The 15165-nt window shown below is 38.4% G+C and overlaps 1 protein-coding gene across 1 annotated transcript in view; it reads right to left on the reverse strand.

The window, feature by feature from the left end:
- Window positions 1–2383: 2383 nt before the first annotated feature.
- The window catches only part of Znf385d (zinc finger protein 385D), a 351240-nt gene continuing 338458 nt past the window's right edge, over window positions 2384–15165 (reverse strand). The window contains exons 6-8 of the mRNA XM_032918333.1: window positions 5318–5496; window positions 3988–4089; window positions 2384–3043 (exon numbers count right to left, since the gene is read on the reverse strand). Coding sequence (XP_032774224.1) covers window positions 2810–3043; window positions 3988–4089; window positions 5318–5496 — 515 coding nt within the window. The 3' untranslated portion in view covers window positions 2384–2809. The remainder of the gene's footprint in view (window positions 3044–3987; window positions 4090–5317; window positions 5497–15165) is intronic.

A 15165-nucleotide genomic window follows, 5' to 3' on the forward strand; every position in this document is an offset into this window, starting at 1 on the left:
TTTGTAACAGTCAGTACCATAACAGGTGCTGACTATTAACAATTAACAATTGCAACTAACAGTAAAGATAAATAAAAAGAGCCCAAGGAAAGAGTCACAGAGAAGCCACGTGAAGTTCAATGGTTAGGCTTCATCCTTTATTAGGTAGTGAATAAAAGACAACTGATTCTTAAAACTCCAATATAAGAGACCATTTAAACAAAAGTGTTTCCATCGTGAAGTGAGGCAGACAGGGTCCAGGTATTTCTGAGTGTTCTTATATGGCTAATGAAGAAAATATGGCTGATTTGTTTGTTCACAGCAAACCATTAAAGTTATTAATGCTTTGTGACCCAGGACTTCGTGTGACAGACAGACTGACGTATCGCCGACTGCTTCCTTCGTTTCGTTAGCATGGGGAGGAACGACAGAAGCACATTATAAGGAGATCGCAGTGGAAGAACGCAGAAGTGCCGTTGTCAGGCGGAAGGGCTGAGATGCAGAATAAATACAGTGAACAATCAAATAAAATAATTAAAGTCCAACGCAAGTAGAAGCCGCTGGTCACATGGTAATGAGCTCTGGATAGCCCCATTCATAGGCAAGTCATGAATAAATAAGTAAATAAATAAATAAATAAACATGTAAATCAAACTCTTGCTGAAAACAGGCAGCAGTGCTCGCAAGAGACTGCAAATGAGAAATCACCGTGTTCAATGGCAGATATGTCTGAAAGATCTTTGCACCAACAGACTGAAGGAATGGTTACAGTTTCTTATTCTCTCTCTCCTTTCATTTTTTTCATTGCTTCCTTTACAATCTTTCTTTTCCTTTCTTCTTTTAAATGCTGTGTTAGTTGCTTGTTAAGTAACAGGACTGTATAGCCAGCTGCTTTAAAGATACACTTCTATGACACATTCTACGGCTAGACACTGGAAAAGCCCTCTAAAGACCACAGTTAACAGTCAGCACCAAGCACACTGTGAATATTCTTCACACATAAATGACAAGTCCTAACCACCTCTCTCTCCAGGGACTCCTTAATTCATCCTCTCTGAAGGATTCCTACAACCGAAATAAAAGCAATTTCAGGAAGGCCACACTCAGTCAGTCCCTATAGCTTTATGCAGTGCTTATAAAACCTTTTCAAAAATAATTTGTTTATTTTTAATCCTAAGTCACAGAAGGCGGATATGTATATGTTTTATTCTTGTTCTCTTGTTGAAGATTATCATTTCTGGGTGCAATCACCCGTCTGCGTCAGGCCCCACCATATCGCTAGGGGCAAGCTAGCTTTCTGTGGGGAAAAAGCAAACTGCCTTTACCACAAATTAAAGGCACAACTATTTCATGCCATTTGTTACCAATTTAATGATAACGTATAACACTGAGCAGTTATAGAATCATCTTATATAGATTTTCTTTTTATAAGTTAATCTCTTAATCTTTCTAACATATATACAATATACATACTTACATTCATATATATATATATATATATATATATATATATATATATATATACACCCCTGATAATACATTTCTTTTTAAAGATAAAACTTCTGTTTCCTTCAGCTCTGTGGTAAATGTCAAAGGCAGTTCTCATCTCACAATGCCACTAGATAAACGATGGTCTAGGGGACCTTGCTAAAACACATTGTTGATGTCATAACGTTGGTGTGCAATGAACTCAAGTATGTCATGTCAGAAGGAAAAACAACAGTAAACAGTCATAGACAGTTTACATCTGTCTTCATAATTCATATTTCAAGCAAAAATGCTTCATTATGGTTCTCCTGGCCTGACATAAAGGGTTATTGCAGATGACTAGTTTTTTTTCTGCTTTTGCTGTTCTGTGCTCATTTCACACCATTATCTGAGATTCTGAGGGCTACTCATGTTTAGAATAAAACAGTTCTACTGAATTCTTACGCCCACGACACACGGGTTGATAGGTTTTCAGAGACATTGGCATTCCAAACATTTCACTCTCTCTAGCAATGCCTATTCCAAGTGGGAATCTAATAGTTGGTGATGAAGTGTCTTTCTTGGTGTTGCCCCACCTTTCAGCATACAGGATGGGGTCGCTGACCATGGAGGTTTCCAGTGTATCATCTGGCGGGGTTTTATTTTTTTTTTTATTTTTTCTGATTTAGGTATAAAATAGCTGTTCATTCTACCTTTTGCAATTCTTTAAAACCTAATGGCATAGATTGAGACACAGCACTATTTTTTGACAAGACATCTACTGTATCTACTTTTGTTTGGATACATATCCAGTAACTGCTGTCATAGCCAGAGGACCAGCAAGGCCACTACTATTCATGGTGTTGCTTTTGTTTTTGTTGCCTTTTTCATATATATCTATTATCACAGCATAAATTATATATATATATATATATATATATATATATATATATATATATATACCAGTTAATGCCCTTAAACAATGTATAATTGTTTCAGAAGGCAGAAAAGACAATGCTGGGGGAACAGGTGTCAAAAATGCACAGTCACAAAGACTCTGGAAGCGCTAGACACCACTAAGAGTCAGTTTTGGCAATAACTTCTAAAACAATCAATGTTCAAGAAGAATGCTTTAATTTGGAAAAATGACACATCTCCTCTCTCCCTACCCCAACCCCCCATGCTTTTTTTTTTACTTTATTTATTTTAAATAATCTTTTCATTTTGCTATCAAAAGTCCTGGCTCTTCAGATAACGCTTTAAACTATAAATAAATGCTGCATAGTTCTCTTCTGTTTGATTTTAGTTTCCTTTTGTTGTTTTTTTTAAAAATTATTGCAGTACAACACCTCCTGTTTGGAATTCAATAAGGAGAAAAGAGCACAGGAGTGTGGGTCGTCCGAATGGGTCCCGGAGCTGGTCGCAGGAGGGCTGGCGGAAGTGCCGAGGTCTGGAAGAGGGTGGCTGCTGGAGCGGTTCGAAGACTGAAGGGGGAATTCACGGCCACAGCAGCTGCTGCTGCGGCAGCTGCCAATGGATTGGGGAGAATTCTGGGAGTCAGCGGCTTTGAGGGTTCTTTGGAAAATACCAATTTTACCTGCAAAGACAAGAAATTTAGAAAGGGTCAAGAGCAAATGTTTGAGAGTTTGGAATTGGAAATTAAAATGGCAGGACACAGGAGTACCTACAAAGCTAAATGTTGGTGAAAGGTCAACTGAAAAAGAACGTGTAGAATTTTTTTCTTTTGGGAAAAAATTGAAGATAACTATCAACAGCCCACCAGGCATGCTTAAGCATCTTCCAGAGGTGAGCACAATTTTCTGCATTTTATTTGAAATTTATACCTCCACAGAAGGTCCCTGTCTTGAGGAAGAGAACAGAGGAATGCTGTCCTAAACTTTATACATACAGAAACTGTCATGCAGAAATACTTGTTTCAAAAAAAAATGACATTAGTTATACCTCCGTGCTTTCTTCTCTACAAAACACATTTAATGTGCTGTGGAGAGGACATTTTCAAAGACCTATTTATTCATGCATTTAATGTCTTTCCGTGCATCAACATACAAAATCTAAACCATACCACTGAGATGGTATTTTTTAAAATAACAAGTTTGGAAGGGTATAAATGTTGCCTGCATTTCGTGCTTTATCTCCTGAACACTTTAAATCATCAGTTCGAGGACTTATTTCTGACTTCCTTTCTGAGTCTGTTCCCTAACATCAAGACCACGTTCTAAATGATTGTTCTCTGGACTTGAAAGCCTGCCTTTTCTCCAGTTTGTTAAGTGCTCAGGGACAAATCTCAACTTGAACAGATGAGCTGAGGTTAAAGGTGGTAAACACTGGGCCGAGTCATGTAAGGAAGGATTCCATTTCGGAGGGCAGGCTGGACTCGAAACTCAACTGTTTTTATTGTCTTTGGTTTATTAAATCTGTTCCACAAAGGAACTGACAGCCTCCACCCCGTGTACCTCTTACGCAGACTGTGGTACATAAAGATCACCACATTCTCTTTTAAGAAATAACAGTGTCACTCACCCCCAGTGGATGTGCTGCCTTCTGCAGTTTGTTGTAGGGGCTGTACTTAGGTTTGGGGGGCTTCCCAGAAGCTCTGTCTTTGTGCCTTCTGCTGCTAATGTGCTATGGAAAGCAAACACAATGACAGTTGTAGAAACAACACATTGCAAACATTCCACAAATACATATGTTTTCAACCTGGAAGAAGATAACGCATATTTCATGCAAGTTTCACAGTGACAAAAGGAAGAGAGCAGTGTACACTTCTTGTTTGGATCATGAAGCCTTTCGCTTTATTCATTTTAATGCATTTTTAATAAAGAGAACAATTTTCTTTTCTCACCTGTCTTTGCCCTATCACTACACAGATCTCCTTAAACGTATTTACAGAGGAAAGGATGTCGGAAGGAATTTTATGTGCAAGTAAAGAAACATGCCCAGAGAGGCATTTTGGAGTGTATTTCCATACCAACACTTATCCTCACAGTTGTGCAGCCAAATTTCAATGCCTTAAATTCTAAAAATAAATAACTAGGGTACAAAATATCATCCGTAGACAAACCATAGCACAATATGAACCTTCAGCTGGAAATGTACCACCGCTTCCCTTAGAGGGCTCTGTGCAGCACAGAAAAAACCTGTTCATTGTTACTCATTGGATTGGCAGGCGAATGAAGAATTGGATATTCAGTACAATAAACACAGATGAGATGAGAGGACATACAATAAAGTAACAGCAGAGTACACAGCTAGTTGTAGCATGAAAATATGTTAATAAGCAAAAACAGAGCATTATATTGGTCTTTAGAGAAAACTGTTTTGAGTGTAAAATGCAGGAGAGAAAAGTTCTAATATCCCTTAAGCTCCGAAAGTGGCCCCACAAGAAACAGACAAACTTATTGCCAACATTTTGCAGCAGATTTCATTTACTAGCCACTGCCTCATTGTTAGTGTTCCCTCAACAGCTAAACTAAACATATGCTAAAATAAATACACTGAATAAAAGATAAATAAGGATGTGAGTAGGAGGATGGATATACGGGTAGGTGGATGATGATGATGTAGTTGCACGGCCTGCTGAATGAATGGTGCGTGAATGGATGTGAGAAGGGTAAGTAGATGGGTTGTTGGTGGATGAATGGATTGTTGGATGAGTGTTTAGTTAGGTGAATGGGTAGATGGATGAGTAGTTGTATGGATGGTTTTCTGGGTAGGTGGATGGGCGGAATGATGGTTGGGTGAGTGGATGGAGAGGTAGATGGACGTATGCGTAGGTGGATAGGTTAGAAATAAAGAATGGGAACATACACGGACTCCACAGAATGTGTCCCCTTTGCTTATCTTATGGTACCTGCTTGAGTTGTGTTTCCGAGTTGACATGCACATCACATATTTCACAGTGAAATGTTTTGTTTTGGAGGCCTGTGTTTCCCTTATTAACAGGTCCTTTGCCCTTCATTCCTGCCCGCGGAAAGGCCTTTATAGTTCCACTTCCATTCCGTGCTTCTAGCATGGTTTTGTGCTTAGTACCTATGGGGAATATTTAGAAAAAAAATAGAAAAAAATTAAAAAGAGGAGGAAAATATTTTATTAATGGTAGAATTCGAATACAATTCCGAGTGAGGTTTTATTGGCATACAATCAAGACAAAGGCGATTGTAACAGGGAACTCTTCTCTCATAAAGCAGAATGAAATCATTAAGATTTATTTATTTACTTTTTAAAAATTAATTTATTTATTTTTAATTTTATTTTTCTTTTTTATAGGATAGTTTATGTATTCATATTTGAAATGTTATCCCCTTTCCTGGCTCCACCCTCTTTCTTCACCCTTTCCCCTACTTCTATGTAGATGCTCCCCCTCCCATCCACCCACTCCCACCTCAACACCATGGCATTCCCTTACACTGGGGAAAAGAACATTCACAGGACCAAGGGCTTCTCCTGCTATGGATGCCAGACAGTGCCATCCTCTGCTACATATGAGACTGGAGCCATGGGTCCCTCCATGTGTAATCTTTAGTTGGTGGTTTACATTCTGGGAGCTCTGGGGGATGTGTTTGGTTGATATTGTCCTTCCTAATTGGTTGCAAACCCCTTCAGCTCCCTCAGTCCTTTCACTAACTCCTCCATTGGGGGTCCCCACGCTCAGTCTGATGCTTAGCTGCAAGCATTCTCATCTGTATCAGTAAGGCTTTGGCAGAGCCTCTCAGGAGACATCAATATCAGGCTGTCACCAAGCACTTCTCAGCATCAGTAGTAGTAACTGGGTTTGGTGGCTGCATACGGGAAGGATCGCCAGGTGGAGCAGCCTCTGGATGACTTTTCCTTCAGTCCCCGCTCCACTCTTTGTCCTTGTATTCACTGCCATGAGTATTTTGTTCCCACATCTAAAAAGAACTGAATTTTGGCCTTCCCTCTTCTTGAGCTTCATGTGGTCTGTGAATTGTATCTTGGGTATTCTGTGTTTTTGGGGAAATATCCACTTATTAGTGAGTACATACCATGTATGTTCTTTTGTGACTGTTACCTCACTCAAGATGATATTTTATAGTTCTATCCATTTGCCTAAGAATTTCATAAAGTCATTGTTTTTGATAGCTGAGTAATATTCCATTGTGTAGATGTGCCACATTTCTTTATCCAGTCCTCTGTTGAAGGGCATCTGGGTTCTTTCCAGCTTCTGACTATTTTAAATAAGGCTGTTATGAACATAATGGAGCATGTGTCCTTTGTTACATGTGGAGCATATTTTGGGTGTATTACCGGGAGTGGTAAAGCTGGATCCTCAGGTAGTCCCATGTCCAATTTTCTGAGGAACTGCCAGATTGATTTCCAGATTGGTTTTACTAGCTTGCAATCCCACCAAAAATGGATGAGTGTTGCTATTTGTCCACATTCTTGCCAGCATCTGCTGTCACCTGAGTTTTTGATTATAGCCATTCTGACTGTTGTGTGGTTGAATCCCAGGGTTGTTTTGATTTGCGTTTCTGTGACGACTAAGGATGTTGGACATTTATTTAAGTGCTTCTCGGCCATTTGGTATTCCTCAGTTGAGAGTTCTTTGTTTAGCTTTGTAACTATTTTTAATAGGATAATTTGGTTCTCTGGAATATAACTTTTTGAGTTCTTTGTATGTATTACATATTAGCCCTGTGTCATATGCAGGATTGGTTAAGATTTTTTTCCCAATCTGTTGGTTGCCATTTTGTCCTACTGACAGTGTCCTTTGTCTTACAGAATCTGCAATTTTAGGAGGTCCCATTTGTTGATTCTTGACCTTAGAGCATAAGCCATTGGTGTTCTGTTCAGGAAAGTTGCCCCTGTGCCTATGCATTTGAGGTTCTTCCCCACTTTTTCTTCTATTAGTTTCAGTATATGTGTTTTTTTGTGGAGTTCCTTGATCCTTGACTTTTATATAAGGAGAAAATGGGTCGATTGACATTCTTCTACATGCTGACCTCCAGTTGAACCAGCACTATTAAGCCCTGTTTTGTAACTGATTATGTGGTCAATTTTGGAGAAGGTACCATGAGGAGCTGTGAAGAAGGAATATTCTTTTGTTTTAGGATGAAATGTTCTTTAGATATCTGTTAAATCCATTTGGTTCATAACTTCTGTTAGTTTTACTGTGTCTCTGTTTAGTTTCTGTGTCCATTGATGATAGTGGAGTTTTGAAGTCTCCCGCTATTATTTTGTGTGGTGCAATGTATGCTTCGATTTTTAATAAAGTCTTTTTTTTATGAATGTAGGTGCCCTTGCATTTGGAGCACAGATGTTTAGAACTGAGAGTTCATCTTGGTACATTTTTCCTCTGATGTGTATGAAGTGTTCTTCCTCATCTTTTTGATAACTTTTGATTGAAAGTTGAATGGCTACTCCAGCCTGTGTCTTCTTGGGACCATTTGTTTGGAAAATTTTTTCCAGGCTTTTTCTCTGTGGTAGTGACCTCTATCACTGAGGTGCATTCCTGGGTATGCAGCAAAATACTGGGTCCTGTTTAATTACTCAGTCCGTTAGTCTATGTCCATTGATAATAAGGGACATTAAGTAAAAATGATTGTTGCTTCCTGTTATTTTTGTTGTTAGAGGTGGAATTATGCTTGTGTCGCTATCTTCTTTTTGTTTGTTGAAAGAATGTTAATTCCTTGCTTTTTCTGGGGTGTAGTTTACCTCCTTGTATTGACATTTCCATCTATTATCCTTTGTAGGTCTGGATTTGTGAAATGATATTGTGTAAATTTGGTTTTGTCATGGAATATGTTGGTCTCTTCATCTATAGCAATTACCAGTTTTGCTGGATATAGTAGCATGGACTGGGATTCATGTTCTTCTTGGGTCTTTATGACAACTGCCCAGGATCTTCTAACTTTCATAATCTCTGTTGAGAAGACTGGTGTAATTCTGATAGGTCTGCCTTTATTTGTTACTTGTCCTTTTCCCCTAGTGCTTTTAATATTCTTTCCTTGTTTTGCGCATTTGGTGTTTTGACTATTATGTGAGAGGAGGAAATTTTTTTTCTGGTCCAATCGACTTGAAGTTCTGTAAGCTTCTTCTATGTTTGTTCATGGTCATCTCTTTTTTTATGTTAGGGAAGTATCCCTCTATATTATTGTTGGAAATATTTAAGTTGGAAATCTTTGCTTTCTTTTTTACCTAATATCCTTTGGTTTGGTCTTCTCATTGTGTGCTGGATTTCCTGGATGTTTTGGGTTAGGAGTCTTTTCATTTTGCATTTTCTCTGACCATTGTGTCAATGTTTTCTATGGCATCTTCTGCCCCTGAGATTCTCTCTTCTATCTCTTGTATTCTGTTGGTGATGCTTGCATCTATGTCTCCTGATTCCTCTCTTAGTTTTTCTATATCCAGGGTTGTCTCCCTTTGTGATTTCTTTGTTGTTTCTATTTCCATTTTTAGATTCTGGATGGTTTTGTTCAATTCCTTCGCCTGTTTGGTTGTGTTTCCTGTAACTCTTTAAGGGATTTCTGTGTTTCCTCTTTGTTGACCTGCATTCTCCTATATTTCTTTTAGGGATTTATGTATGTCCTTCTTGAAGTCCTCTATTATGATCATGAGATGTGATTTTAAATCAAAATCTTGTTTTTCCAGTGTGTTGGGTCATCCAGTACTTGCTGTGGTAGAAGAACTGGGTTTTGATGATGCCAAGTAATCTTAGTTTCTGTTGTTTAGGTTCTTGTGCTTGCCTCTGATCAACTGGTTATCTCTGATGTTAGTTGGTCTTGCTGTCTCTGACTAGAGCTTGTCCCTCCTGTGGGCCTGTAAGCCTGTGATCTTAGGAGTTAGAGCACTTCTGGGTACCAGATCTCTCTGGGCAGGTTTTGTATCTGGAGGGATGTGGGGTAGTCTTAGCTCTGGTAGGGTCCTGTCCCAGACTGCGCTGAGGTTCCTGTTCCCTCTGTGTTTCTGGAGGGTACCTGTTTGGACAGTTAGTGGAGCAAAAATGGGATTTCACCTGTGGGCTTATTAGTGAGAGCACTTCTGGGAGGCCAGTTTTCTCTGTGCAGGTATTGGGTTTGGAGGGCTGTGGGACAGCCTTAGTTCTAGACACAGAATGAGACCAGAAGCAATCTTTAACTTTTAAAAGGGCTGAATATTACATGCAAGCATCATCCATAAGTAGAGTAATTAAATGAGAGTCCTGGGTCAATACTGAATGGGGTGTCACTCTGCCTCATTTACGCTTGATGCTAAGATGACACAAATGATAGCTGCTTTTAAGGAGTGATGCTTCCGGTATGGTTGGAGGTGATGTGAGCCATGAGGTTAGGCATGGTGGGCGTTCAGCCATGGCTCTAATTTAGCACACACTTTAAAAAGAATGCAAGCAAGCTTTCTTGTATCTGTGCTTTAAGCCCAAAGAGAAAGAATGACAGTAATAGTAAACATCACTTTAATTTTTTTTTTAAATTTCAGAAGCCAGAAGATTATGTTGGATCCTCTGAAACCAGAATCATAGGCAGTTGCTATAGTTCACTGACAGGGTTGCTGGGTACAAAACTGGGGTAACTCTGTAAGAACAATAAGCATTCTTAACCACTGAGTCTATCTCTTTAGCCTGTCAAATAAAGCTGCTTAAGACAGTTAGTGACTAAGGGGAAGAGAATTTATTTAAAGGCTAAGTAGTTATGCTGAAAATCAGTTTAGGCTTTAAAGTATTAAGCTACAAAATCTATGGGCTGTCTTACCTAATTAATGTAGTTTCATTAACCTTTGTTTCTGTCCTATTAGCATTAAGAGTAAATGAGGCAATGTCACACCCATTGAATATTGCCCCTGGCCTCTCTATTGTTATATATAGTTCCTGCTAGTAATTTTCTCTCAAAAATTGCTTCAAATATACCACTTTTCCCATATATATATATATATATATATATATATATATATACACACATATACATATATATATATATATATATATTTTTAATTTTGCCCATTTAGTGGTGTATACTTGCTATGGAATTTTCTTTTATCCTATGTGCTATTTTAATTTTTAATTTCATTTTTGTAGCTCTTTACACATGTATTTATGGGATTGTTGCTGACTTCTTCAAATAGGGATAACGTGTTTCTGAGTCTTATGTGAAGAACTCTTGAATATTCATGAGAAAACAATGTTGTGAGTATGTTAGACATCACATGATGCTGAACAAGAGACAAATCACGAAAGGAGATTTAGAGCCACATTTTCCTCATTCAGAAAAGAAGAGCTTCCCCAAGTCAAAAAAACCCAAAAGTCTTTTCCTACACCTTAGATTGTTCAAGTTGACGATGACTACTCTTAGTGCATAGCTATTAAGATGCTCGCACACTAAAGAAAAGAATCAGCGTCTCGCAGGAAGAGAAGCTGTCAGGGGCTTGAGCTTCAGGACAGGATCGCAGTGTGGCTGAGATGTTTTGTTGCTTGTTTTGGGTGATCACATCTTGCAGTACCCACCCGAAGAATAAATGTTTTCCAGCTTCTCTGAAGATGGAAAAGAGTAAGAGACACTAATGTCCAAGAAAGAAATAGGCAGATGCTGCCTTACAGATGATTTCACAAAAGATTCAGACAAAACGAGAAGTACTTATGAGGCCACTTTAGGTAGAAGAAGGTTCCAGGCTACAATCATTCTGAATTTCACACAGGATCATTTGTTTATCTTTGCTTCAAATCATTTGTGAGTTGGAATTGGTACCTAACATGAACCCCCCCCACACACACCCCTAAAAATGTAGCAAATATAGTATAACAGGGACACTCAGTGCACTCTTTGGCTACCATTTATCCTTAACCACAGAGAGATTTTTGTGCAAAATGAGGTTATGCATATAGTTACAGAAAGTCAGTCAACTATAAATAGCTAATATATAATTTTTATGAGATTTTCACAAGCTTGAACAAATTGTGAAGGTAGCTGGATTTTCTCTAAATGTAGATAAACTTCAAGAACAAAGTGTGTACTCTTAATTTATATCCCTGAGAGTGAAAATGTCCATTAATATTTAATCACCGTGACTATTAAATGTTTTATTAAATGTCTTATTGAATATTTAATTGAGTAATGCATTTCAGAGGCTATGCTAAATTTTCTCCCGCTCACTGCCACAATATGAGATGAATGCTCTTATTCTCATATCTGGCAATGACAAAGTAGGTGCCGAAAGGTCACATCACTTGCATTTGGTCATAAAGCAAACAACATTTGAAGTAATAGGAAAGAAAAAACTATTTCTAGCTATGCTTCCAAATACTAAGGATTTCCATTAGGGATCAGTCATATACAAGTCTTTGGGTATTTTGTTGTTGTTTGTTTGTTTTTTAATTGAATTTTTAATATACATTTCAAATGTTATCCCCTTTCCTGGTTTCCTTTCCATAAACCTCCTATCGCATCCCCCTTCTATGAGGGTGTTCTGCCACCCATCCACCCACCCATTGTGCCTCCCCACCCTGATATTCCCCTACACTGGGAGGGTCAAGCCTTGGCAGGACCAAGGGCTTCTCCCATTGGTGCCCAAAAAGGCCATCCTCTGCTACATCTGCAGCTGGAGCCATGGGTCTGTCATGTGTGCTCTTTGGGTTGTGGTTTATTCCCTGGGAGCTCTGGCTGGCTGGTATTGTTGTTCTTATGGGGTTGAAAACCCCTTCAGCTATTCAATCCTTTCTCTAATTCCTCCAGTGGGGACCTCCATGGTTGACTGTGATCATTCGCCTTTGTATTTGTCATGCTTTGGCAGAGCCTCTCAGGAGACAGCTATATCAGGCTCCTGTCAGCGTGTACTTCTTGTCATCAACAATATTGTCTGGGTTTGGTGGATATATATATATATATATATATATATATATATATATATATATATATATATAAATGCATATATATACACATATACACACATGCATATCTATCTATATCTATCTATCTATCTATCTACTATCTATCTATCTATCTATCTATATCTGGATCCCCATGTTGGGCAGGCTCTGAATGCTCTTTCCTTCAGTCTCTGCTCCAAACTTTGTCTCCATATCCCCTCCTATGAATATTTTTGTTTCACCTTTTAAGAAGGACTGAAACATCCACACTTTGGTCATCCTTCTTCTTGAGCTTCATGTGGTCTATTGATTGTATCTTGGATAATCCCAGCTTTTGGGCTAATATTCACTTATCAGTGAGTGTATACCATGTGCGATTTTTTATGATTGGGTTACCTCACTCAGGATGATATTTTCTAGTTCCACCCATTTGCCTATGAATACATGATGTCATTGTTTTTAATAGCTGAATAGTACTCCATTGTGTAGACGTACCACATTGTCAGTATTCATTCCTCTGTTGAGGGACATCTGGGTTCTTTCCAGCTTCTGGCTATTATAAATAAAGCTGCTATGAACATAGTGGAGCATGTGTCCTTGTTATATGTTGGAGCACCTTTTGAGTATATACCCAAGAGTGGTATAGCTGGGTCCTCAGGTAGTATTGTGTCCAATTTTACCAGTCTACACAGCAATATAGACTTTTCAAAACATAAATTTTACTTCCAAATTTTTGAACTTCTCCATCATCGTTCTTCAGTACAATTCATGTCATTTACTACTGGAGCTTCCTAAATGCTAACATCTGGAAAGTGTGTCTTTGACCAGAGATACCATTTCAGATTTAAGCAATCTGAAAGCACTTTCCAAAACTGAGACCTGTTCAACCTGGTACCGAAAACTTGCCCTTGACATCTCCCCTTTCTGAAGAAAGAAACTGTGGAAGCAAGGTGGACTGGCACTTTTATATGGTGGACACTGACAATGGCCTCCATTTAAAGTTCCATGTCTTCTGAAAGAAAACACCACAGGTTAAATTTTAAATCATATGGCTTTCAGAAATTCTGTTTGTGTTTATTATTTGTTTGGTTTTGGATACCTTGGGGAGGCAAAACACTGCTCCAAAATGGGAAGAAATGGGTTGTGTTCCTTCTTAAACTCTATCATCCTTAGAACATGTTTCACTTCGTCCTCCTTGTTCTCTTCCTTCTCTTTGACTTCAACTCCTTCTTTGCTTCTTCATTTTACCCTTTCTCTATTCCCTCCTCTCCAAATTCCTCCCTTTATGCCTTTCCTTATCCAACTGTTCCTATCCTGCCATTCCTTCTCTTCCACACTCTGCAGTGCTGGGGATTAAACCCACACTCACCAGGTAAGCATACTCCTGCAGAGTTCTACTCAGGTCCTTTGACATTCTTTGTCTGCTTTGTAAGTAACATGCTAGTATAAAGGAAAAGTGAATAAAGGGGAAACTAATTGTCTAATTAGTAAATAATTGTAAATAACTTGTTAGGGAATTAGAGAATATCTTTTAAAAAGAAACCAAATACAATTCTACCAGCTAAAATTTATCAAAATGTGAAAACTTGTTTTTATGTTGCAGTCTTTTTTTTCTAAATTTATTTGTTATTTGTGCATGTTTCCTAAGGGAAACATATGCCATGGCTTACAGCTGAATTCAAAGGACAATTTTGTGGAGTCAGTTCCTTTCATGTACATGTAGGTAGGAATTGAACTCAGACTTCCAGGCTGGTGTGGTCTGTCCTTGACCCTACCTAATGAGCAATCTCCCATCTTATTATTTATATGCAAATTTATAAAAAGACTGGATAACTTAACTAAGGTGATAATGCCTAAAAAAATTTATGGAGTTACACATTGTTTTAGAAATACACATGAATTTTAGTGACAGCACACTGGATAATCACATTTGATGCAAGGAATTAGAATTACTTCCTTTCTTCTTTATAGAATTAGGCTATGATAAACATTATAATCATTAAATTGTATACAAATATGATAGTTTCTTCAGTAAAGATCTTTCATGCTGGTAGAATAAAAACAAAGAATCTTGCTGCCTGTACCTAGAACCTAACTGAACCACTCCCAGAGTTCTCTGTACCCAAATCCCATGTGAGAAGAGAGCTAGACTCTCAGAAATGCAGACAATCCTAAGAGCTCAGGTGAGACTGCCAATTCTGTTCACATTCTAGACCCAAGAGGAATCTGCCAGATGTTCTCTGGATACAGGAACATAGGAGCAGTCAGCTGAAGGATTCGTCCAGTTCCTGCCTGCGCTGAGAGCCAAAAGCTAGTCACCTGGAGTGGCAACAAATCTGAGAGCAGAGGTAAGAACAACTCTTCTGCTCCAAGTGACCCATATGGAGGCTTCAGGTCAAACAAACATAGGGGCAGTACTCTGCTCCCAAATCCGGCTAAAAGAAAACAGGTCTACAGAAGTGCTGACACACAGACTTACAGGAAGGTTAAGCCACTGTGAGAGACAGCAAGACAAACTAATATCAGAGACAAGCTGATGGCTAAAGGCAAGCATAGGAAACTAAGCAACAGAAACCAAGAATAATTGGCATCATCAGAGCCCAGTTCTACCATCAAAGCAAATACTGGATATCCAAACACACCAGAAAAGCAAGATTTGGATTTAAAATCACATCTCATGACAATGATAGAGGATTTAAGAAGGACATAAATAGCTTTCTTAAAGAAATACAGGACAACACAGATAAACAAGTAGAAGTACTTAAAGAGGAAACACAAAAATCCCTTAAAGAATTACAGGAAAACACAACCAAACAAGTGAGGGAATTAAACAAAACCATCAAGAGTCTAAAAATGGAAATAGAAACAATAATGAAAGCAAAAAG

Source organism: Rattus rattus, chromosome 12 (genome assembly GCF_011064425.1).
Source record: "Rattus rattus isolate New Zealand chromosome 12, Rrattus_CSIRO_v1, whole genome shotgun sequence".
Taxonomy (NCBI): domain Eukaryota; kingdom Metazoa; phylum Chordata; class Mammalia; order Rodentia; family Muridae; genus Rattus; species Rattus rattus.